Source organism: Raphanus sativus, chromosome 7 (assembly GCF_000801105.2).
Source record: "Raphanus sativus cultivar WK10039 chromosome 7, ASM80110v3, whole genome shotgun sequence".
Lineage (NCBI taxonomy): Eukaryota > Viridiplantae > Streptophyta > Magnoliopsida > Brassicales > Brassicaceae > Raphanus > Raphanus sativus.
In genome coordinates this window covers 16645783-16670808 of record NC_079517.1, presented here as the reverse complement: position 1 = coordinate 16670808, position 25026 = coordinate 16645783, and the positions used below count along the sequence as shown (strand labels likewise).

The following is a 25026-nucleotide window of genomic DNA, read 5'->3' as shown; positions in this document are numbered from 1 at the left end:
GACTAGCCAAATGTTAGCCGCGTGTGAGGGACAAATCCAGCTCTACCATGTGCCATCTGAACATAGATAGGAGTGTGCACATATTTATACTACACATCACTTCTCCTCCTAGCCGATGTAGGATAAATTTTTCATACTATTTCATTCATTAATATCAGTTAGATCTAAAACATATTAGCCCGTTACTTATTTCTTTTCATATCTATACTATTAAAGCAGAATCCCTATAAGATTACGTCCTTAGTTTTGTTAGATATTTACAAATGATATGTCATTACCAAATATAATAATAAATAATTATTTTAGTTTTAGTTACTTTTTTGGACACACATACTATATATTACTACTCGTAAAATCATTATATTACTCAAGTTTTTATAAACTATATAATATATCTCAAAAGTAATTTATAGAATTGATATAGTAGTTTTATATTCCTATGTAGCTGGATATGAATATGTAGAGAATGTGTAACAATCATATTATTTTATCTTTTAATCTTAATAAAGACACATGACTTTAGCTACAAATTATTTAAAAATCAAATGTTTCAATACTACATACCTTCAAAACTCATTTTTAGTAAACGATTTAAATACAAAATATTAACTGATATTTAAAATAGTCATAATCATATTTTTTAAAAATAATTATTCTTTAAAAATATTTAACAGTAAACCCATATACAATTTTTGATGATGAAAAAATATCTTAATTTGATAAATTATAATAAATATATTATTACATAACCGTCAAACCCGCAAAATTGCGGACATCCACCTAATTGATTATTAAACGGTATATATGTACTACCTGTTCGATAATACTCTCAACAATTTGGATATTTTCAAAATATTTTCAAATGAGTAAAAGAGCATAACTATAACAAATATCTTAATTTGACAAATTATAATAAATATATTATTACATAACCGTCAACCCCGAAAAATTGTGGACATCCACCTAATTGATTATTAAACGGTATATATATCCTACCTGTTCGATAATACTCTCAACAATTTGGATATTTTCAAAATATTTTCAAATTAGTAAAAGAGCATAATGATAACAAAACTAGATCTCACACTATCCTCTCTTCACGAATTAATTACGTGAGACTGGTGACTGTAAAGCTGCAAAGACGTTGTTTGATCAAATGCATTAAAGAAACTTTTTCTTAATGGAAAACGATAATATATGGTTATTGCAAAAAAAATAAAAATCTTTGCATATAGCACAATGTTAACATTTTTTAAAGATATAAAATTTTCTCACTCAACAATAAATAAAGTTCATTATGTACACAAATTTAATAGGTAGCAAATTTTAATGCATAAGTAAAAGATTTATAAATTAATACTCGATAAATTAATAAATTCTTCTGATCCCAAGTTGGGTCTATATAAAATACGACATAATTTGATAAAATAACAAAATAATAATATTTAGAAAACTCCTAATTAAATATATGGTTCCAATAAAATCATAATTTAATAATATGATATATGTAAATTTTATCTATACATAAAAGCACTTTATTGATTATTAATCTTCAAAACTAATTATATCTCTAATTTTTATTGTTTATTTCAATATTTTGGTATTACATTATTAAATTACATATAAAAACTCAGTTGTATGCGTCCATATGTATTCAATATGCAAAAATGTATCAAATAATCTCATAAAAATAGATGAAATTTAGATCTATAAAGTTTAAGTAATATATAATATTATGAAAAAAAAATTATCTCTTTTTTTAATAAAAAAGAAATATAAATCCAAAAATGGAAAATTTATTTAAATATATAAATCTATAAATTAATAAATTATCATAATCGCGACATTATTAATTGTAGAGTTTTTACTTTATTAACTACAAGAAAATATATCCGAATTTTTAACAAACATTTTTTTCATATTTAACAATCTGAGGTACTATAATATTTTAAAATTTCAGTAAGATATTGATGTTTATATGGTAACAATATATTATTCTAAAATATTTATTAAAAACATAAATTGTTTTATTATAAAACCTTTTCAAAAAATAAATAATATATTGTTATAGGCATTGAAAAATAGTAAACAATAGATTAAACGATAGCAGTCCTAAGTTAGATGATAACAATCGCATAATTATATATAATATATGAAAATTGTAACAAACACGGGTCATCTTATTTAATTAACTAATCAAAATTAAATTTTAAGCTCAATACAATTAAGATAATTTATTGTACAATTAAAAAGCCATAATAGTTAATCAAAATATATAAAAATATAAATATGAATTTATAATTTTTACAATAATAAATTATTTGTTTAAAAAGTTAAAATAGATTTTCAAACTGAAAAATCCTGCAAAATCTAGTTTTCAATTAAAACTCATGATTTATTTTAAATTCAACAAACTAAACTTGTGATGTTTTAAGTCTTATTTAAATATTTCAATAAGTGTTACCAAAAATTATATTGAAAAATAGTGTACATTTCATTGTATCGATTGGTTTGGACTCTTTCACATTGGTGGGATATTCTAGGTTAAAATATTGTTTTACAAATTTGTAAACCTTTGTAAATATTTGATTTGATAAAGTTGATGTTTTGAGCCAAGAAAAGAAAACCAGACATAAAAAGTACACCTCTCAAGGCAAAATGGGTAATGGTAACTGATCCATACTCGAATCTAAACCAGAAGTCTTTCTTTTACTATAAAGATTTATCGATTCCTTGAATGTGCAAAACAAGCGTTATCTACGTTAGGAACAAGACACGTCTCCATCACAAATGAGATGTGTCAATCCAAAGATCGATCATAAAACATATGTCAGTCTCCAGCTTCCACCTGCTCACTATGCACATTAGCGTTACGTTACGCCCGATACAATATATTTTATGAAAACACATCAAAGTAGCTAGTAGCTAAAGCCGAATAAATAAATTAAACCAAACAATAAGAAAAGAAAAAAGCGTACGGAAAAATATGGAGACTTACGTTGATGCGATTGGGGTGGACACGGAAGCTACAACAACGATGGCTAAGCAGAGCAAAAAGAAGTTGAAGGTTATGGTTGCGATGGATGAAAGCAAGAATAGCTTCTATGCGTTGGAATGGGCAGTTGAACATCTCAGAGATGTTATTAGCGCAGAACCGGAAACCGATCAAGCAGGCGGTTTACTGACGTTGGTTCATGTCCATCCAACATACCTTCAATATATCTACCCTTCTGGTGGAACTGGTAAAGGAAACATCATCATTGGTTCAGAAATTTCTATGCATGAATTATGGGAATTGATTAACATACATATTAATTAATTACGGGATTTGAATTATTGGTAGCTTCGGCTGTGTATGCGACAGATTCAGTTCCTGAATCAATGAAGAAAGCACGAGAAGAGAGCACGGCCAAGCTGTTCACACGGTCATTGGAGATATGTCGTGGCAAAATGGTGCGTAATATGTAACTACAAAGATTATTTTTTACATTTCATGAGTTTGCATGAGATAAGTTAAGGGCCGGTCCAGAACCACAGTCGGATGGTTTCTCACAATGTCTTCCAAAATGTTATTATACATGAGTTTTTTTATTAAATTAGTTCAAAAATGTTTATGGTCTCTTAGATTTCAGGGTCGATCTTGTATAAGTTGATAAGTTACTTTCGAGATTTTGGTTTTGATGTTTTAGGTGAAGACAGAAACGATGATATTGGAAGGAGATCCTAAGGAGATGATATGCCAAGCAGTCGAACAAACTCACGTGGATCTTCTTGTTGTTGGTAGCCGTGGACTTGGCATGATCAAGAGGTGACAAACTTTGATATTTGTATTCTCATTACATGAGTCTTTTCTCTTTTGGTCAACGGTTTTGAACATTAGTTTGGGATACACGCAGGGCCTTTCTAGGGAGTGTGAGTGATTACTGTGCTCAACATGCGAAATGTCCTATTCTCATCGTGCGACCACCTAGAGAAACCTCGACCAGTAGTAGCACTAAGGAACACAAGAGCAACTGAGGAAAAACCATGTGACGATCACTTTTGTGTTTTGCTCTGTAGTGTGATGACTACTCTCTTTTTCATTCCGTTTGTATATGAATAAAAGTTTTAAATGTGGTGTTGAACGATTTGTTTTGCGTCATATACGAAACTCAACCCAACCTTTCGTCGTTTGTATGCATTCTTAACCGGAAAACCGGTTGTTTGATCATCTGTTTGACGCAAAAAACATTGAAGAATACGAGATGCCTATACCAAAGGAGATGACTATATTCGAGATGGAGTACTGGGTGCATGAGAGATGACTTTTCAGAGCTTCAGTTTCGGGTCTTGAGCAAGCTCAATTATCTCCAAGAGCTTCAAGCTCTTCTAACCCATCTCCTTCTGCCCCGGTTAGATTAAGAGGATCAAGTCTTGGGAGAGTCCTTTGGCTCAAGAACTTGAAAGGCTTGAGGTCAATATATATAAGCAAATTCTCATGTGAAGTGACCAACTTAGATATTTTTTGTAATGTAAGATGCAGGGTTTAAATGAAGAATGATCTTATTACGTGGATGCCCTGTTCTTACAAGATGACTTAGCATATAAAGTTGATGTCCCATTAATAATTTTGATTTTTAATTGTATATAGAAAATGCTAATCAAAATAAATCAAACCAAAAAATCTTTTAATTGTTTTGAGACAGTATATAAAAGCTTGACCCTAGAGTCCTTTTCTCTCTTTACCTTACCTAAAGCCAACCGTTACCAAGATTTTCTCAAGGTGAGTTGTTCATCTCCAATCTATAATATAATGCCGCAGTTGAGGCTCTCCCTGCTTACCACGTCATCGTTTTCTCAGGTGGGCTTTTTTGGGCCTTTAATTGAAATGCCATTCTGTAAACCCATATCTTTTACAGGGTTGTCGACGAAACCAAATAGAAGACGATTAGGGATTCCGCCGTATTACTCTTCAGTCTTGATCTTTCCCCTGGCGATTCCTCTTCCGGTCACCATCGTTTATGATCGCTTTCTGTTTTATGTCTGCTGGGCTTGGCAGTTGGCTCGGTAACGTTTAGGTTACCTACTTCATCTTCGAGACTGTATGTTTCTTCTGTTTCCTCTTCTCCAATCGTAAAAGTTTATTACTTTCTTCCTTATTCTTTTTTTTTTTAAACTGAACTTTCTTCCTTATTCTTTTGTACCAACACCACCACCCCATAAAGATTTCTGATTGAGTTTCTCATCTGGGTTTGCTCCTTCTTATTTTGAGTTTTATTTTTATTTTCTCAAACTCATAGAAATTTCGTCCATACGTTCTCCTCTCCTCCAGAAGGGCGAGCCTTCTTCTCCTTTTCCAGACTCCAAAGTGACCCTTCGTTTCCTTTCTACCAACTCTCTCATCTTCCGCGGCGAGAAGCTCCAGTTCGAGCGTTTTGTCTCGTGGAGAGACTGCTCCGCCGTCGTCGACCTTCAGCAAAGGAGTTTATAAGGTTTCTGGGGTTGGGTGTCGTGGAGAACCGAAATTGTGGTTTCAGTACTAGATCCTCTCAGATCAACGATGCCTGGAAGTTAAGAAGAAGAGGTAAATTAGGTCTGTAATGTCTATGTGTATTAGATATGGCAGTGCTTATGGAATTAATGATTTGTTTTATTTTTAACCTGTGTTGCAGCTAAATCTCATGAGTTCCTACATTGTATTGTATTTAGAGGCTATTGTCAGAATATTTAGTGCATGTTCAGAGAAAATAATATTGAAATCTGAGAAACTCTTAAGAGAAAAAGAAAAAGGAAGGCTCAAGCGGAGGGGACACAATCAAGTTGGATCTTGAAGAAGAATTCTAGCTCTCTCCGGTAATGTTACCTCTTTAGTTCATCCAAGCTTTCGGATTTACAATGTTGCGTTTTTTAATAGATTTGGTATACAATGGAACTAATAGCTTAGATCTCATTATCTCCACTTGTGTTGTTGTTGTAGGAAAAATGAGGACTTTGAGTTAGTCTTTATGTCTTCTTCTGCTGTTGGACTGCACCCTGGCCGCTGGTGCTGATGGTGGTGATGGGGGTGCTCCAACGTACAAGGATCCAAAGCAGCCTTTAGGTGCAAGAATCAGAGACCTGACGAACCGCATGACTCTCCAAGAGAAGATTGGTCAGATGGTTCAGATCGAATATAGCGTCGCCACAGCTGATGTCATGAAGAACTACTTCATTGGTATGAAAGCAATCTTTGGAACTGTTTTTAATTGTTCCATATATTGTCTAACTGAGTTGATCTTTAATGTATGTGTAGGGAGTGTGTTGAGTGGTGGAGGAAGTGTGCCTGCACCAAAGGCCACACCTGAAGCTTGGGTGAACATGGTCAACGAGATTCAGAAGGCTGCTCTTTCCACCCGCCTTGGGATCCCCATGATCTATGGAATTGATGCTGTCCACGGTCACAACAACGTGTATGGTGCCACCATTTCCCTCACAATGTGGGCCTTGGAGTCACCAGGCAAGTCTTTTAACTATTCTTCATGACTAAACTTTTGTAAGTCTATAAACATGAGACCAGCTTTAATATTTGTGTTTCTTCATTTACTTATCTTGTGGGTGAGGTGTGTTTTGAATTTATGAATCCATTGTTTTTTTGTCTCATTATGTTTTGTTGGACTTTGTTTTCATCAGGAGGTTTCAGATGTCTCTGCAGTTGCGCAGAAGAGGTGGAGTCTGAATGATTTCGACATTGGAAAGCCCCTTGGAAGTGGCAAGTTTTGTCACGTTCATCTTGCTTGAGAGAAGCGGGTTAGTATCCATCCACACATAACATTTGTTTTAGATATTTACTTTGTTTGTTTTCCTCAAATTCTCACACAATGTATGCAAATGTCAAACAGAGCAACCACATTGTCGCCTTAAAGGTTCTATTCAAGACTCAGTTTCAACAATCTCAAGTTGAGCATCAGTTAAGAAAAGAATGTCTTACTTATTTTTTGATCGAATGTCTTACTTACTTTAAATGATAGAAAAGAATGTCTTACTTACATACATAAGATATTTTAATATTTTTTGAGTCTCACTTGCCTGCAACTGACTGAACTTTTAACTTATACTAAAAAGTTTCTAACAGAAACTTCAAAAGGGCAACTCTTAAGAAATAAGATTGTGCAGACTAAAAACAGCAAATTGTACAAAAAAAACCACATAGTCGAAAGTTAAACAAAATTGGATGAAAAATCTAAATCATTCTTTAAAGAAGACTGTAGAAAAGCACTCTATTATGCTCGACGAAAATCAACGTACACAAAAAAAACAATATAAATTTGTTATGAAAAAAGAATAACTTGCCTGAATAAAGATCAGAAAAAAAAACAATAATACTATAGATATGAGTACATCGGTAGTAGCCCACATTACACAAATAAACCAGCAAGTCAGTAACATAAACATTTCGTTTCAATTGCATGCATAATGAATAACAAACAAACAAACACAAACCCCCGGGCAGCGGGGTTTACGATCCCTAGTCATATGAGGCACACAGTTATGTTCTGTCTTGCTACGTAAACCCTTTGAATTGTCTTCTAACTTCTTAAAATGTTTGTAAGGTTTTAGAAACGGCTTCACAATTTTCTTGTAGATGTATATATGTTGTTCACTCTTGTTGATTAGATTATGCTTCTGAGCATGGTTTTTGTGACACAAGTTGACGAGATGATGAATGGGTGGCGTTAATTTGTTTCATGCATGTAATCTTTACAATCTTTTTTTTTTTATTATGGTTCTCGGACATTTCTTGGCATTCTTAGTTTTAGATCAGTATTCAGTAGTGAGATATATTAATATTAACCAACCTAGTTACTGAGACAACATAGTTTCAATTCTATTTATAAGTCAAAAATAAAAGATGGGTCGTGTTCTACATTCTTTGTGAAAAATAAAGCTATACATACATTTGAAATATTTGAGTCTGATTAATATGTCTGAAACACATTTGTTTCACACTTATAGTATATCAAACATATGTTCATGATGTTTGCTGCTTTTGCTATTGAACTATATTATTTTATTTTATTCACAGTTTCAATTGCTTTTGGATTTCTTCTTTCTGTCAGGAATGAATTCTCGTGTGCAATTAACTGCATCGAAAATTTAAACCATGTAGCTAACTATTTGATGTAACGGGCATATGTTCTCTTTGTAATTTAGTTGCATGTAGTAACACAAGTTTGTTCAACATTACACTTAATTAAAAGTTAAAATACATAAATCCATGATATTTTGGTATTTGATAAAAACTCCAAAAAGTATCATGGAACAAACAAGTTGTTGATAAGTCATGCGGATGTCAAAGGATCGGAATAAAGTAAAGAAATGAGGAGCGATGCGTTCCGAGAGAAAAACGTTTATACATGCTTATGGATTTATACAAGAGCTTAGTAGGTAAAACGATGGTGGTGGTGACGTGGGTAAAGTAGTTGGGGAAGAATATTAATGGAAGTAAGGGATACTGGGTGAACAAAAATGAGATGGTGACTGATTCACGTTTTGCAAAGACTTTTACCAAAAAAAAGATTTTGCAAGGATTTAGATGCTCGTAAATTTAGGTGATCAAAAGGCAATCAATCCATTACGGTAAAAAATGTATATCCCTACGAAAAAGAAAGAAGAACGTGAGAAAGTGATTCAGGGAAAAAAGTCTAAATTATCTTCATCATTATAACATTGATGGAATCTATATTATTAAGGCTGAAGTACAATTTCGTTATGTTTGGATATTTGGATAAAAGTATTAAAAAAATTTGTTGTATTTGGAAACATTGATTGTAGTCTTTTAAAAAAAAAATTTGTTTGGAAACAAAGATAGTAATATTAAATAGAAAAAGTAATGGACTTAAGTTATTAAGTCCATTATAAAAGAATGTTTTCAATATATATAAGAAAAATACAATACAAAACCCAATTTGAAATACCAACTCAAATTATGGTCTTTATATTTCATATTAAGTTTTTAAAATATAATATATGTAATTATTTATATGATGATACGTATTAAATACTATTAATTATATGATAACTTATATGATGGTACATATAAAATATGATTAATTATATGATGAAATTATACGATATATAATAATGACTAAGGATGGGTTTTCAGACATCCATACGGGTTTGGTTCTGATCGGTTTGCGTTTCGGGTTTTCGAGGTCAAAGTTTCAGTCCTATTAGGATGTTCTAAATTTTTGTTTGAGTTTGATTCGGATCTTTGCGGGTTTGGTTTGGGTTTGGCTAACCTATTTAAAGTTTTAAATCACTATATATTTAAAATTTCTCAAAATATATAAATAAAGTAATATATTACCTATAAATTTAAATAATATATGTTAGAATACCTAAGCTTAACATATCAATTGGTTTGATTTAAAAATTTGGATACGAAATCAATAATTATTTTAAGTATTTTTGGTGATTTGAGTATACTTTAACTATTTCAGATATTTGTTTTTGACTATCTATATATATTTTCAAGTATTTTAAACCAATTTAAAAGTATCATTCTTGATGTTTTATATACGTTAAATATAAAAATAATTAATATATAAGTATATAAATCTATTTTTAGATAAATTCAGGTACACGAATACTTCGGTTCGGATCCGATTCGGTTCTCTAACTAACAAAATTTTGAATAATTCGAATATTTAATCAATTTATGTTCAGGTTTGGTACTATATTTACGGATTGGTATCAGTTCTGTTCTTTGGATTCATTTTGCCAAACCCTAATAATTACATGAAAAACAAATATCATCATATTTTTTAAAATATACATCCGCGGAGATGCAGAGATCAAAGTCTATCATCATTTATTTTAACAACAAGCCAAATAAATATGTTGATTAAAGAGCGAATAAAACAAAACTAGAGAAATACATAATTTATCAGAGATACTCTATGTGTCAAATTTATTATAAATAAAATTTTATTAAAATAAATAAATTCAATAATTACAAATAAATAATATATTTTATAAAAGTGAAAAATAATATCCGCGCTTTCGAAACGCGGGTCAAAATCTAGTTTTGGTTTATGAGCAGTAACTATGAGTAAGATGGAGATATAAATACTTCATACAGAGAGCTTTTCTATAAAACAATATTGTGGATGATAGTTTGATTGTAATTCTAGAAATATTATATGTAGAATATATATTAACTTTGAATTTACTGTTCCACATTTCATTTTTACTTCCTTTCATTAAATAAAAATTTGCAAAGATCTAATCTTAAAATGGACCTACCAAAAAAAAATATCTTAAAATGGGAATCAACAATAGAAAGTAAAACTAAAATTCAAGGAATTTGACTAAAAATATACGTTGACTAAAAATATTCGTTGACTGGAGTCACGCAACCCACACGTAGACCAGACTACTGGTTCAAAGCTGGTGGCGATGAAAGTTTCCTTTTTTTTTTTTTTTTTGTAACAACGATGAAAGTTTCTTATAAAATAAATAAACTAATATTTAATCTATTTTCTCTCTGCCAGCTAACATCCATTGGAGGTCCTCACAGAACGGCGCTGAGAGACATCCCACGAGGAAGAAGATCAACTTCCATCAAAAAAATTTCAAATCTTTTGACTCCATTCTTCTCAATTCTCTCTCCTCTTTCTTGGAACGGGGAAAGAGAGAGAGGAGGAAGAAGGAAGCAGGAAGATTCAATGGAAGGGTCATCAGGGACATGGCAAGGACTGGCCCTCGTGAGTATTGTGACATGGATCTGTCTATCTTCCTATCTGAAACTGACCCAGAAGTTTAGATCTCTTGTTCAACCATGGGTCGCTCGTCAAGTCGTCGGTGGCGTTCCCCTCATCCTCGAAATTCAGGTGCTTTATTAACCCCGCCAAAACCATAGCGATCAAAAGAGTAGAATCTGAACTTCATTGACTTTTTGATTTGGGAGATTGATAAAAGGTTCTTTCTTTTTTTTTTTTTTTGCAGAAACATCAGAACGGAGTGATGGATGCTTTCTTCTCAGGGCTTTCGTGTGTTGTCTCTGTGCCCTTTTACACTGCTTTCTTGCCTCTGCTCTTCTGGGTAACGTCAAAGTTAGAAACTTTAGTCTTAGAAATGGTTTGTTAATGTGGATACGATCGTAATTCTTATGTTATCTTTACAGAGCGGACATGGTAGATTGGCTAGGCAGATGACTCTATTGATAGCATTCTGTGATTACTTGGGAAATTGCATAAAGGTATCAACTTTATATAACCCATTTTCTTAGTTTAAAAAGAAGGAGCTTTCGGTTTATACGATCTTCTGTATTTGTAGGATGTTGTGTCAGCTCCTCGTCCGAGCTGCCCACCTGTTAGAAGGATTACTGCCACAAAAGATGAGGAAGATAATGCAATGGAGTATGGCTTGCCTTCTTCACATACTTTAAACACTGTTTGCTTATCCGGGTATGTTGTACAATCTTGTAGCTATTTAATGTCTGCTAAATGCTGGAAGGGGAATGCTATACAATCACATTGTTGAGATATGGCAGGAACTGATGCTTATTGATAGTTGTTTATTCTGATAAATATGAAGCACTTGGTGCAATCTGTTTTCATAGTTGTGAACAATACAATGCTATTTCGTAAACCAAATGTTGATGTGGGTATATAGAGGTTTTTAACACTTCGTCTCCTTATTGGTTGGTGTTTCAGATATCTGTTGCACTATGTGTTATCCTTTTTTGAACATGAAGATGCGTCTATCCGATACTATGGATTTGCCCTTGCTTGTCTGTTGGTAGCCTTAATTGCCTTTGGTAAGATCAAAACTCATACCAGAAAAATGCAAATAAAATTCTAAGCATTTGATTCCTCAACTGACATCAATTTTCTTTTCTTCATAGGAAGGATTTACTTGGGTATGCACAGTGTGGTTGATATCATCGCTGGTCTTGCCATAGGAGTCCTTACTCTCGGTCTTTGGCTTACCGTCAATGAAAAAATAGATAATTTCATTACCTCAAATCAGAATGGTAAGCATCGTTGCCTATAGTTTTACAAATACTCCTTGCAAACACCAAATAACAGAGTAGCTATATTCATTGTGCAGTTAGCTCCTTCTGGACTGCTCTGAGTTTCCTGTTGCTCTTTGCCTATCCAACCCCCGAGAACCCAACTCCAAGCTACGAGTATCACACCGCCTTCACCGGAGTTGCTCTAGGAATTGTAAGCAATCAAAAAATGTTATATAGTGTAAAACTGTAACTGGTTTTATTCAGAGAGTGGCCTTAGTTGATGGTTTTGCTCGTCTTAGGTGACTGGAGTTCAACAAACATACAGCCAATTCCACCATGAAGGAGCTCCACGAATCTTCTCACCAGAGCTTCCTGTTACAGCCTACCTTGGGAGAGTCATGGTGGGGATACCGACGATACTGCTGGTGAAAGTCTGCAGCAAATCTCTTGCTAAATGGATCTTGCCAACAGTATCCAACACACTTGGGATTCCAATAAGATCCACCACCTACATTACCCAGCTCAAGCTCGACAACAAGGGATATGGAAATGAGAAGAACACAGACACAACTAAGAACTCTGCTGGGTATTCACAGAAACTGTGCGAGTTCCTGAATCAGGACTCGTTTGATATTGACACCGGTATAAGGTTCTTGCAATACGCAGGCCTTGCTTGGTCTGTTGTTGATCTTGTTCCTTCCCTATTCTCTTACTTTAACTTGTAGTAACAGTTTCTTGCCTGGTGTTATATAATCTTAGTATGCCACTGTACATCACTTGAATATATATACAAAGTCTCCGTAGTGGTGGCTCTAAAGAACTTCATATTCGTCATAGGAAGAACTACGAGAAAATAATCTCAATTGAAAAAGATTCTGATACAGAAGGGAGCTAAACAATTTCAGCCAAACACAAGCATTCATTGGGATTTAAGAGTTCATTGACCTCGTTTCCTACATTACACTATCCAAGCGAGAGGGCTAAATAACAAAATGCGTTTTACCAAACATAATAAGCATAGATCTTCAAAAACCAACAGGACTTTGCAGCTTAGAGGAGGTGATATGTGTTTAAAGGAAGTAGTCAGGTGTCCTTCGGGTCACATCTGGTTCTCCTCTCCTTGGGGCCGGTTCAAACTGTTTCACAATTTACACTTTGTTAAGCCTTTTATTTCTTTGGCAGAGAAAGAAACTGAAGGTTTCTGGACATACCTGAATGAAGGTGTGGTTCCTGCAGTCATCGACCTCGAGAATGGAGGCCATGTTTCCACAGCGATAGCAATAGTTTGGTGCACTGAAAATAGTAACTACCTTTTGCTCCTGTTAATGGAATATATTTTTAACATAGTTAGCAAAGATTCTCAGGTCTGGAAAGTCTATGCAGAGAAGAGAGCTTGATTGAATTACGTGCGCCCAGTTGAATCCCTCCATAACCAGCTGATGCGCTCGAGCTATCAGTTTTAGGCTGTTAGAGTGGTTGAATTGTTCGGAAATGTCCTACGGAAGCAAACATGGAAAAAGAAAGCCAATGACACACTTCTCTGGAACGAAAAAAGAAAAAGGAGATTCAGGACATCTTCTGAAACTGGGGCTACGTAATTCAATACCTGACCAAATGTATATCCGGCACCACGAGGAGAGATTCCCCAGCCACATCTGTCATCAGGATCAGACCATAATAAGTCACACATCGGCCCTTCATGTGGAACTTCTTGAACTCGATCGAAGTTCCTAATGTTGTCGAGGGTCTCGATAGACGGCGACAATCCACCGTGAAGGCAGAATATTTCAGACTCCACCTGCAAAACAGGAGATATGACATGAGATGGATACCCTCCTTATATGTTGGAACTAAAACTCTTAGAAACACCACACTTGCCAACCAAATATGCTAACACACGCACAAGCACGTGTCAAAAAAGAGCCATTCTCTTATATCGAATACTCAGAGCGCCAAAACGTCAGCAATGGGTCATCTATCGAATAATGAGAACATGAAACAGATAATGTGTCATCTATACTTTATGAGTATATAAATGTGCAGCGTGATGTTTTAAGCACTAACCAAGGCTGTCAGTGGGAAATAGTCAAAGAGGTCCGTGAATATCTTCCAAACATTTGCATTTCCATACCTGCACGTACACGGTAGCTTTGTTAAACAAACTGCAATGGAAATGACCAAATGATTTTCCTACAGGTGTATAAGGAGAATTACATGTCTTTCATTAGCACTAGCTAACAACTAAGTCAAATGAGAAAAGTAATATGAGAAACAAATAGGACGTGCAGAGCATTAGTGAAAAAAGTGCCATGCCATGAACAGAATGAGTAAGCATTTTATACAACATAAAGATGTTGGGGACTCACTTTCGCAGGCATTCATCATAAAATCCATAAACTTGAGTAATCTGTCAGAGCGAAAAAAGTGTATTAAACCATGAGTCAGATAAAAAGTTTGACAGAAAAGTACAGCAAACAAAATATAGGAAAACTTTAACTGGCTTGTAAATCTATATAGCATAGTGCATAAACATGAGTAAAGAAATTGTAATTATGATTGGTCTCTAAGATTTCAATGACAGAAACCAGAAAAACTATCTCAACACTGTATGCCTCAGAAAGTGAACGTACAAGTAGAGACAAAAGTTAGTTTACCTGACGACTTTCATGGTTTCCTCTAAGAATAGTGATTCGCTGAGGATGCCGTACTTTCAAGCCAACTAGCAGCTGGAAATGGAATTGAACAAAAAACGAAAGAGTATCAGCAACATACATACGTAAGCTTTTGGAAGAGAGACAATCCAGTATAGACACAGAATATTTGATGTAAGAGTATAACAAGACAAATATATCTTTCTAATTCGAAATCAGATAATAATTGTTGAATAAAAAAGAAGTGCAGATGGTTTGAACTAGGTACCGTAACAGTTTCGACAGAATAATATCCACGGTCGACATAGTCTCCCATAAATAGATAGTTGGTATCAGGGCACTGCAAAAGAGCGTAAGATGAACATTCATCAGAAAACCAAAAGTTAGAACCAGAAACGAAACCTAAGCACTGCTTTCAAATATAGCCCCTGAGAAAAGGCTCCAAATAATTCAGTGAGCATCCACTCAAGACTTGGGATTACCCAGCCAGGGCTAATAATCAACATAAAAATGGATGCTGAATAAAAACAAGGATCTGAGCGAGTGTTAAAGATCTTACCATTCCTCCAATACGGAAAAGCTCTGCAAGATCATGGAACTGTCCATGAATATCACCACAGATTGTCACTGGACTTTTGACAGGCTGCATTCAGGAAACGTAAAAGAAATTACAAAAATGAAAATGAATTCAGGCTGGTTACACATAATCACCAAGCTGATAGCAAGCTCAAAAGAAGTAACCTGAACGTTGCTTTCATCCATCAAGATCTCCTTAGCTTTTTCGCATAACGCTCTAACCTATAAAGAAAACAAAACAACACTGCACAGCGTAAGTTCTCCTTTTCACCTCTTTTACTTCCTAAGAGATACATGACTAGAGCAGTAAACGTTTTCAAGTAATACAAACATGACATTACAATGTCAAAGTAGATACACCAAAGATCACTTACAGCAAAAAAAAAAAAAAAGAAAAGACATTTCTTCAACCCAAGAAAGAACATACACATACGTGGACCTCTACCTATCCCAGAAGATCTTGTCGACAAAATCACATACTCAGAGAAAAGAAAAGAACAACCTTTCAATTGGAACAAAAGCTGAGATCCAATCATCGATAGTAAACGACAAAAAGGGTACCTGTTGCTCGGAGAGGGGCTTGCACTGCATGAGCTGAGAGATCTGCTCATCTAAATCGAGTGTTGCGTCCGTCGGAATCGAATTCGCGCCCATTACTGCTGTCTTCTTCCACTAGTCGGATCGGGAAAACAGATCAAAGGTTTCCCAGATTGATTTGGGGGCAGCCCCTAACCCTTAATTTGATGGATTTTACGCCTTTTCTGTCTCTTGCTTCGAGTCTGAGGAAATCGAAATGAGAGGGGCGCGTGAGAAAAGTGGTGAGTGTGGGTTTGTAGCTTTTAAGACGTACTTAATTTACCTTAATACCCTTTCTCCAACTCCAATTTGTTATTTTCACTCTAAAATAGTTTAGAGTAAAAATATTACAATGATATTCTGTTTCTAATTCTATAATAAAATAAAAAATAGGTTTACTTCAAATATAAAATAATTTATTTATTTTTTGTTCATCAATATATTTTAGAATATTATTGAAGTAAATTTCAACTCTATTATAAATTACTATGATTAAAAATAAAAAATAGAAGATCATTAGAGATGGTCTAAGACATTGTCTTTGTAAAATTTTCTCTTTATTTTTTGAGCTAGTGAACAATATATGTTTTGTATGTAACTAGATAGTCATAATAATAAGTCCAATTATGAATCCACAATAAAATATATTACCTCCATTTCTCAAAAATAAAATAGAAATTCTAAGTTTTTATTGTATTTTATAAAATAGTTTCTTTAGAATTTAAAATATTTTTTACTAATTGATGTTAGCGAATTATATACTTTTAAAAATCATTGATTTAAAATATTTAAACCGATTAAACTTTATTAGTTGATAGTTGTTAGATTTGTTAATACAAATAAATAATATAGTTAATCATAAATATTAATAATATTCTTAATAAGTTGAAAACTCTAAAAATCCTATTTTCGGAATGAAGTGAATATATTCTAAATTTCCACACAATATATATGATACTCCATCCATTTCGAAATAAAATGATGTATAAGATAGTTTTTGATATTTCAAAGTAGATGATATTTTTACATTTTAATGTAGTTTTAATTTTATCAAAACTATATAACAAATGATATTTTGTAACCTAATTTTTTAATTGGTTGAACAATTTCTAATTATATTTTAATATTAACATTTTTATTTAAATGACTAATTTTTAATAACTGTGCATTAATCTAAATTTCATGATTTTGGAACAGAAAAGGAGTAACACATAAAAATTATAAGACCATTCACGATGGGTTTGTTAAATTTTAATCTAAGAATTATACCTTAGTAATGACCCAGTTATTCAAAATTGATAACGTGGATTCAATTGTATTGAAATTATTCAACTGATTGAAAAGAGAAAAATGGAACCACAAGAATACATGTCACATGGAACATTGCTTTTTTTTATTTAAATATAAATTGAATATGTGATTTTTCTTATTAGTTGCCTATAACTTTTTGGTATTTTATTTTCCCTTTAGTTATATAAAGTCAGTTATTTGATTCTAAAATATTTTTCATATATTATTTTAATATCAAAATTTATTATTTTAAAATCTTTATAAATAGAGATTTGTTTTATTTTATTTGGACACTAAAAAGTTATTTTATAAAACATATTTCAAGAATAATTATTTAATATTTGTTCAGTATTCAAAACTATATATTTTGTTTTGAAAAATTATAAGTAGATGTTTAATTGAATTACATTTAAATATTTTTAGTATATAAATATATAAGTATAAAAAATAGTTAGATAGAATGTTATTGTAGAGATAAAATTTATATAGATTTTGCATTAATAGGTGAGAAAGAAATATGATATAGATTCTGAAAAGAGTAAACAATGATATTAATCTTTACCACGGTTGTTAATAGTCTAAGAGTCTAGCTGCAACGATTGCGGATGCAGTCGCGGGAATTTGCGGATGCGGATGATTGATTTTTAAATGTTTTTTAAAAATTTGTAAAACTGGTATAACAGTTAGGAATTGATGTATTTACAGGATTTTTATAACTGATTAACTACCAAATGCAACATCAGTTAAATAACAAATTAACTATATTTACATTTTAAATAATTATAAAAGTATTAAAAATCATAATACTATAATAAATATAAAATTATATTTACAAGATCATACTATTAAATTTTAAAAACTTATAGAAAATATTTTTGTTTTAAGGTTTATAATATAAACTAGATTTTGACCCGCGCTTAGAAAGCGCGGATTTGGTTTCGTTAAAAAATATTTTCTTAAATAAAGTTTTATTAGATGATGTGTATGAACATATTCATCTGTATGGAATCATTATTAGTGAATGATGCTTTTAAGTACATTATGTAAAAAAAATTGGTATATACGGAGTCGAGCTAACGTGTTTTTTTAGATGCGTTTTCGTTCGAAAATGAAATTTGTATCTTTAATTTCAAACATATTAGTAAACCGAAGAAAATTTATATGGCAATAATTCCACGTACACATATTTTTTCTGTATATTAACTTTCAACATAGAGAAAATTATAACCAATAATATAAAATATTTTTTTTTGATGAAATTTTAAGTTTATTGATCATCAAAAGAAATAATTAACATTTACAAAAGAACGACTTCTACTACTATGAGTAGCCTAAATAAAAAGCCCCAAACCCTACTACTCTCTACTATTAACCCGAAAGTTCAAACCATCTCTGCAAAAGACCAGCATTAGGGTGCTGTCCAGAGTACTTTAAGGAAATAATCATATTTCTCATCATCTTGTCAATAGTCTTGTAGACTTAGTCTGTTGATTTCCGGGTCCAGAGTACTTTAAGGAAATAATATAAAATATTTTTTTATAAAGAATCTAAAATTTTGATAATTTAAAATATTTTAGATGTTTTATTTTGTACCCATATTTGTAATTAGTGCTTTTGCTTTATTATATTTTAACAATTTGGTTTTGTGTCATGGATTAAAGCCCATCACGTTTTTAAAGTTGAATAGTAAAAATATTTGATATGATTTTCTAGTTGGAGGAATAAGGAATGTTATTGGAAAATTATAAATACCGATTTATATGAATTAATAAGAATTAATGTTTATCCAGTTAAATTAGGTAACATATTCTTTTTTGCAGTTATTACTAAACTTGTAGATCAAGTATTCTTAAATTTTATGTATTTAAAATCGTATGGAAAAGATATTGTTTCAAAATCTAATCAAGAAAAGTTGTTTCCAAAACTATTCAGTTAAAATAGGTTAGAGAAATATATGCTAAATATTAAATTTATCAACACAGATTTCTATTTTTTTTCAAATTTATATTCAGTTAAAATAGGTTAGAGAAATATATGCTAAATATTGAATTTATCAACATAGACTTATATTTTTTTAATTTTTCTGACGATTTCTTAAATAAACTAAATGACTTGTCAAATTAATAATATTTTGTCATATCATTTAGATTCAAAATAATATAGTATTTTAATTGATTAGTTTGATTCCAAATGATAAAGTATAAGTTAGGTTCCATTTTGAATCACTTTGACCTGTTTTGAAAGCGCAAAGGGAAGCCGTGTTCTTTCATAGACATTGGTGTATGATGGTGCATGAATGTGTTATTGTGAAGAACATGTATTGTGTTCTAAATTGTCGTGTATAACCTGTTTTGGACTATCAAATATAAAGCTGTTTTATGGCTAGATATTAGTTTGATTCAAAATGATACAGTATATACTTTAGGGTATGATCGTGCATCCTTGTGTTTACTGTGAAGAACATGTACTGACTTACAAATGGTCGTGTATTATATTACAAATTGTTGTGTATTATGTTAACATGTTTTGGTCTATCTAAATTAAAGTTGGTATATGGCTGGTTTAATATAGTAATATAAACCTACTGATATATTTAGTTAGTGGGTTAATAACATGGTAAGACCTAATATTTATATTTAAATGAATGGGTACAGTGATCTTGTATAGGTAGATTTTTTCAGAATGTTTCTTTTTTAATTGGGGAACTAGATGATAACCCGCGCCTTGCGCGGGGTGAACTTTTTTTTAAATATGTTGTATCTAAATAAATAATATATTTTTTTGTTATCAATAATTTTTTTTACATTTGATTAGGGATGACATGTGGGTAGGTATCATTTGGTTTGGTTAGGTTCGGTTTGGATCTTTGCAAATTTGGTTCGAATCTTTATATGTTCGGTTTGGTTTTAGATTCAGATAACCCATTTAATTTTTTAAAAACTTAAAGTTCATATATACTTTAAATTTCTCAAAATATAAAAATAAAAATAATATGTTACATATAAATTTGAATAATGTATACCAAAAAACTTAAATTTAACATAAAAATTGGTTTAACTTAAATATTTGGATAGAAAATGAATAGATATTTTCAGTATTTTGGTATTTTGAGTAATGTTTAGTTATTTTAAATATATAATTTTTACTATTTTTATATATTTCTAAATATTTTGGACAATTTAAAAACATCTTAAGTATTTTGTATATTTCTTTGAGATATTAATTTTTTTAAATAATATATTTAAGTATATAAATTTGATTCGAATATACTCGGATACCCAAAATATTTTGGTCCGATTCGGGTTCGGTTCTGGTTTTTAGATACCAAAATTTTAAACATGTTCAGATATCTAACCAAATTGATTAAAGTTCTATACTATTTTGTAGATTGGATTTTGTTCGGTTATTTGGATTCAGATTTTTTTTCCAACCATATATTTTTTATTGTAACCAAATTTTAAATGAAAGTGACGATGGTTCATACTGATTTTGGGTATGCAACAATTTTTAAACCAAAACACTTTCTTTTATGTACGTGATTTATTTAGTTAATCATTAAAAAATGTTCAAGACTCATTAAAAACGATAGGCTGAACTGAAAAAAAGTTAGCATTGATCACAAAATTTTCAATGTGAGGCTTGTACCATTTTTAGTAATTTATAATCGTTTTAAAAAATTCGAAATACAACATATAAGAAAAAATATAATTTTTTTTATTATATGCTTAATGTGATTGTTTAATTTATTTTAACAAATAAAATTAAACGAAAAGTATAGAGGATAAAAAATTATTATCAAATCTTTATTATTCATAATCATTAATGGTGATATATATGTCAATCATATTAGGAAGTTCCGTAGCTTTTATTTAAGGAAACAATAGAGAATATTCTTTTGTATATTAATAACTGATTTAATAGTTATTTAATAAAAACTATAATATATGTGTAGATGGACCAACTTATTTCTCTAACAATCCTCAGAATAATTCTCATGATGACACGTGGCTACCAAACAATGTTGCAATGTTCCAGGATTAATATATAGGGGATTTCAAAAGCCCATCGCAAATAATAGTAGGTCAGACCAAAAAGGTGACAAATCTATTTTCTCAGTTGCAAAAAAATAACTATTTTCTCGCGTTGTGTCCGATCCAAAAAAAAAAGCAAAACACAAGAAATTTAGGGTTTTTCTCTCCCCTTGAAGCTTCTCCGTTGTGTGGGTGAACGACTACCGTTGAATTGATTTCCTCGTTTCGATTCGATTCGATTCTCTCTGCCAATTATCAAGGTTCTCTCTCTCTCTGTAGATCATCCCCTTTATTTATCCCCGAACGTATCTCTCTATTTCGAGCTTTTAGATAGCCAGCTTTCTCCTCTTCTCTTCTAATTTAGCTGTTTTATAGATCTGATTGAGATTTTGTATGGGTTTCATCTTTACAGCTTATGGGTTTTGATAAAGTCTCTTCCTTTATCTACAATCACGCATCTACAATTGGATTGCGCTTTTCTGCTAACTAGACACCTTTGTGGAATTTGCCAGGTTCATTTTTGTCAAGGATAACAAGTAAACCGGAGCATTGCAAGCTTTTTTTTTCTAGATTTAGGACAAAATTTCAGTTATGAGTGCATCGTGGGCAGATGTTGCTGACTCAGAGAAGGCTGCTGCTTCCAGGGCAAAGCCTGCTTATGTTCCCCCACATCTAAGGAACAGGCAACCAGACCCTGTTGCTCCTTTGCCACAGAATGATCGTCCAGGGTATGGTGGTCAACCTTCTCGATGGGCGCCTGGAGGTGGTGGCAGCGGCGGTGGCGGCTACAGGAATGATGTTGGGCGTCCCGGCCAAGGTTATGGTGGACGAGGAGGTGGTGGTGGTGGGTGGAACAACAGAGGTGGAGGATGGGACCGTGAAGTTAATCCCTTTGGAGATGATGCTGATTTAGAAGTAGAACCCACCGTTCAGGAGAATACTGGCATTAATTTCGATGCCTATGAAGATATTCCCATCGAGACCAGTGGAGGAGACGTGCCTCCTCCCGTTAACACATTTGCGGAGATTGATCTTGGGGAGGCGTTGAATCTGAACATCAGGAGGTGTAAGTACGTGAGGCCAACACCCGTACAGCGTCACGCTATTCCGATACTGCTTGCAGAGAGGGATTTGATGGCCTGTGCTCAGACAGGGTCTGGGAAGACTGCTGCTTTTTGCTTTCCCATAATTAGTGGAATCATGAGAGATCAGCATCTTCAAAGACCCCGTGGTTCAAGGACCGTTTACCCTCTTGCAGTTATCCTCTCACCAACAAGGGAGCTTGCATCTCAGGTACCATAGAGAATCTACTCATTCTCTCATAAAATACAATTTCTTCAGACAAAACATATGTATACTTTTCCAATATACACACATTGTTGACGTTGTGCATTTTTTGCAGATACATGATGAAGCCAAAAAATTCTCCTACCAAACTGGTGTGAAGGTCGTTGTTGCTTATGGAGGAACACCTATTAACCAGCAGGTAGGGCTGTTGTCTGATTTAAGATATTGCTTCGTGCTTATAGGGCTGTTGTCTGTTTTAAGTTATTAGCAGCTTTTACGCCTTACTGGTTTGGGTTCTGCTATCTCTTTTCTTCCTGATGTCAGTATCATTTGTTGAAATTGTGTTTTGATTTTGAAGTTAGCAATTGCATAATTAATCTTGTATCTTACAATTCTAATTGACATTGCCATCTCACTTGTATCTTCATTGCGTAATATGGAGAAGCATTGAAATTAATCCTGGTTACAGGTGTTAGTCAATCAATTTCCAAGCATCAATTTGTTGATTTCATCTTTTATTGTTTGTACAGCTCAGGGAACTCGAGAGAGGAGTTGATATCCTTGTGGCAACTCCTGGCCGGTTAAATGATTTACTGGAGAGAGCTAGAGTCTCGATGCAGATGATTAAGTTTTTAGCTCTCGATGAGGCGGACAGGATGCTGGACATGGGTTTTGAACCACAAATTAGAAAGATCGTTGAAGAGATGGACATGCCTCCACCTGGGATGAGACAAACTATGTTGTTTAGTGCTACGTTTCCTAGGGAGATCCAGGTTGGTTCTACTTGTCCACATAACACACTTTTCTTACTCAATTATATTCTAGTAAAGTCAGAGCTTAATCTGTCAGAGGACAATAGTGTTCTTACCCAAATCATGATTTAGTTTTAGACTGTAAAGGAAGTTAAAATGCCGTATGCGTGTTATATGAGACAACCTCCATAATATTCAGCACACTAAGATTTGGTTCTTTATGTTTATATTAATTCCTTCATATTTATTTCTTGTACAGAGACTCGCAGCTGATTTTCTGTCAAACTATATATTTTTGGCTGTGGGGAGAGTTGGTTCAAGCACTGACTTAATTGCCCAAAGGGTTGAGTATGTCCATGAGGCTGACAAGAAAAGTCATCTCATGGATCTGCTACACGCACAGAGAGAGACCCAAGACAAGGTAATGCGGGAGTTAGCATCTGTTGTTTACTTAGCCAAGATTTATTGTCATAATTCTTGACGCCCTGACAATTGCTGGTTTTACTTTTCTTTTCATACACAGCAATCATTGACATTGGTTTTTGTGGAGACAAAGAGGTCAGCTGACGCTTTGGAAAATTGGTTGTGCATGAATGAGTTTCCAGCAACCTCCATTCACGGTGATAGAACTCAACAGGTTCGTTGATTGATAATGTTAACATCAGACCTTACTGTTTTGTTTTTATCGATATACTCTACTCCAACTACAGCTTAAACCAAACTTTTTTTGTGTTTATGATGCATTGAAGGAAAGAGAAGTGGCACTGAGGTCCTTCAAAACTGGGAGGACACCCATTTTGGTGGCAACAGACGTGGCAGCACGTGGTCTTGACATTCCACATGTGGCTCATGTAGTGAACTTTGATCTACCAAATGACATTGATGACTATGTTCACCGCATCGGACGAACAGGACGTGCAGGCAAGTCTGGCATAGCAACAGCCTTCTTTAATGAGAAAAATGCACAACTGGCTAGGCAGCTCGCTGAGCTGATGCAAGAAGCCAATCAAGAGGTACCTGAGTGGCTCACACGATACGCTTCACGTGCTTCATTTGGCGGTGGTAAGAAAAGGGGTGGTGGTCGGTTTGGTGGCCGTGACTTCAGAAGGGAAGGCTCTTTCGGTGGTGGGGGTGGTGGTGGCCGCGGCGGCCGTGGCAGTGACTACTATGGCGGAGGAGGCTATGGTGGTGGTGGATACACTGGTGCTCCAAGTGGTGGTGGATACGGTGGTGCTCCAAGTGGTGGCTATGGTGGAGGAGTGACAAGTGCTTGGGATTAGCCAAATAAAGCTTCCCAAATTTTCGTCCTTTTTAACCTGACTCTTTATTTTTCTTATATTCCCAAAATAGCACATGTATTTTGCCCGCTCACCTTTGAGATCTCTCTCATTCAAGAGATAGATATAACTACTAGTCTTGCTATTAGGTGAGTGTCTGTTTTTTGTTCTCAGGCTATTTTTAGGACTTGGCCTTAAAAATAGACATAAGTGTTTTCCGATTTTGATCTTGTTCTTGGTTTCTTCTGACAAATTCATTTGTTGGTTTGAAATCCAATTGGTTCTACACTTTCCTTTGTTGTTGACAATCTTTCTTGGTGAAACATACTAGTTTAATTCTTTTACAACTCTGTAATGCTTACAAAATTGTTGCTGTGTGTGAATCTACCGCTTATGAGAATACAAGTCTAGCATTTGGATTTAACTGCTATTGCTATTCATCTTCTGAATCTTCTTCAAGTCACTCGTCTGACATAATTCAACGTGCACAGCTAATTTGTCTCAACTCCAGGACACTCAACAACGCCCAGGCCCATACTAAAGGTAACTCCATATGAGGATTCTCTTCAGTCTTTTTCTAATGAGGATTCTCTTTGGTTATACAACATA

General features: G+C 33.2%; 4 protein-coding genes, 1 long non-coding RNA gene and 1 other non-coding gene across 8 annotated transcripts; 5 read left to right on the top strand and 1 right to left on the bottom strand.

The window, feature by feature from the left end:
• The first annotated feature begins 2879 nt into the window (after positions 1-2879).
• LOC108815554 (universal stress protein A-like protein) lies at positions 2880-4141 on the top strand. 2 transcript variants are annotated; one of them, XM_056990183.1, is made up of 4 exons: positions 2880-3242; positions 3365-3453; positions 3690-3808; positions 3897-4141. In XM_056990183.1, the coding sequence occupies exons 1-4, from the start codon at positions 2987-2989 to the stop codon at positions 4015-4017; spliced, it is 585 nt and encodes a 194-aa protein (XP_056846163.1). In that variant the 5' UTR covers positions 2880-2986; the 3' UTR covers positions 4018-4141. The 2 variants fall into 2 exon arrangements, with proteins under 2 accessions (XP_056846163.1, XP_018443622.1); XM_018588120.2 differs by having other exon boundaries at positions 2884-3242; positions 3344-3453.
• Positions 4142-4903: 762 nt separating this feature from the next.
• LOC108814740 (uncharacterized) lies at positions 4904-6474 on the top strand. The gene is made up of 3 exons (XR_008936393.1): positions 4904-5563; positions 5652-5832; positions 5957-6474. It is a non-coding gene; the product is annotated as an uncharacterized LOC108814740 (transcript).
• Positions 6475-6642: 168 nt separating this feature from the next.
• On the top strand, positions 6643-7039 carry LOC130497415 (uncharacterized). Its single transcript, XR_008936394.1, has 2 exons — positions 6643-6765; positions 6858-7039. It is a non-coding gene; the product is annotated as an uncharacterized LOC130497415 (long non-coding RNA).
• Positions 7040-10493: 3454 nt separating this feature from the next.
• LOC108818335 (lipid phosphate phosphatase delta) lies at positions 10494-12748 on the top strand. Its single transcript, XM_018591284.2, has 8 exons — positions 10494-10850; positions 10966-11061; positions 11144-11218; positions 11296-11426; positions 11676-11779; positions 11867-11995; positions 12073-12188; positions 12277-12748. Exons 1-8 carry the CDS (start codon positions 10686-10688, stop codon positions 12700-12702), a joined length of 1242 nt encoding a protein of 413 aa, XP_018446786.1. The 5' UTR covers positions 10494-10685; the 3' UTR covers positions 12703-12748.
• Positions 12749-12821: 73 nt separating this feature from the next.
• On the bottom strand, positions 12822-16025 carry LOC108836787 (serine/threonine-protein phosphatase PP2A-4 catalytic subunit). Its single transcript, XM_056990811.1, has 11 exons — positions 15766-16025; positions 15370-15426; positions 15188-15271; positions 14897-14968; positions 14632-14703; positions 14344-14384; positions 14042-14108; positions 13584-13775; positions 13384-13473; positions 13189-13296; positions 12822-13113 (listed from the first exon to the last, which is right to left on the bottom strand). The coding sequence occupies exons 1-11, from the start codon at positions 15856-15858 to the stop codon at positions 13048-13050; spliced, it is 942 nt and encodes a 313-aa protein (XP_056846791.1). The 5' UTR covers positions 15859-16025; the 3' UTR covers positions 12822-13047.
• A 5145-nt stretch (positions 16026-21170) lies between these two features.
• LOC108836788 (DEAD-box ATP-dependent RNA helicase 11) lies at positions 21171-24767 on the top strand. Of its 2 annotated transcripts, none has more exons than XM_056990419.1 (7): positions 21171-21361; positions 21614-22394; positions 22504-22587; positions 22919-23161; positions 23400-23561; positions 23664-23777; positions 23890-24767. In XM_056990419.1, the coding sequence occupies exons 2-7, from the start codon at positions 21693-21695 to the stop codon at positions 24418-24420; spliced, it is 1836 nt and encodes a 611-aa protein (XP_056846399.1). In that variant the 5' UTR covers positions 21171-21361; positions 21614-21692; the 3' UTR covers positions 24421-24767. The 2 variants fall into 2 exon arrangements, with proteins under 2 accessions (XP_056846399.1, XP_056846400.1); XM_056990420.1 differs by having other exon boundaries at positions 21514-22394.
• Positions 24768-25026: the final 259 nt, after the last annotated feature.

Excerpts from the sequence above, each read along its gene's own strand:
- LOC108836788 (XM_056990419.1), top strand. The coding sequence starts at position 21,693 with ATGAGTGCATCGTGGGCAGATGTTGCTGACTCAGAGAAGGCTGCTGCT. Across the intron at positions 22,395-22,503 it reads CAAGGGAGCTTGCATCTCAG|ATACATGATGAAGCCAAAAA; the intron begins GTACCATAGAGA and ends CATTTTTTGCAG. Across the intron at positions 23,778-23,889 it reads ACGGTGATAGAACTCAACAG|GAAAGAGAAGTGGCACTGAG; the intron begins GTTCGTTGATTG and ends GATGCATTGAAG.
- LOC108818335 (XM_018591284.2), top strand. The coding sequence starts at position 10,686 with ATGGAAGGGTCATCAGGGACATGGCAAGGACTGGCCCTCGTGAGTATT. Across the intron at positions 10,851-10,965 it reads CCCTCATCCTCGAAATTCAG|AAACATCAGAACGGAGTGAT; the intron begins GTGCTTTATTAA and ends TTTTTTTTGCAG. Across the intron at positions 11,219-11,295 it reads ACTTGGGAAATTGCATAAAG|GATGTTGTGTCAGCTCCTCG; the intron begins GTATCAACTTTA and ends CTGTATTTGTAG.
- LOC108815554 (XM_018588120.2), top strand. The coding sequence starts at position 2,987 with ATGGAGACTTACGTTGATGCGATTGGGGTGGACACGGAAGCTACAACA. Across the intron at positions 3,243-3,343 it reads CTACCCTTCTGGTGGAACTG|CTTCGGCTGTGTATGCGACA; the intron begins GTAAAGGAAACA and ends AATTATTGGTAG. Across the intron at positions 3,454-3,689 it reads AGATATGTCGTGGCAAAATG|GTGAAGACAGAAACGATGAT; the intron begins GTGCGTAATATG and ends TTGATGTTTTAG.
- LOC108836787 (XM_056990811.1), bottom strand. The coding sequence starts at position 15,858 with ATGGGCGCGAATTCGATTCCGACGGACGCAACACTCGATTTAGATGAG. Across the intron at positions 15,427-15,765 it reads AGCCCCTCTCCGAGCAACAG|GTTAGAGCGTTATGCGAAAA; the intron begins GTACCCTTTTTG and ends TTTTCTTTATAG. Across the intron at positions 14,704-14,896 it reads ATTCTGTCGAAACTGTTACG|CTGCTAGTTGGCTTGAAAGT; the intron begins GTACCTAGTTCA and ends TTCCATTTCCAG.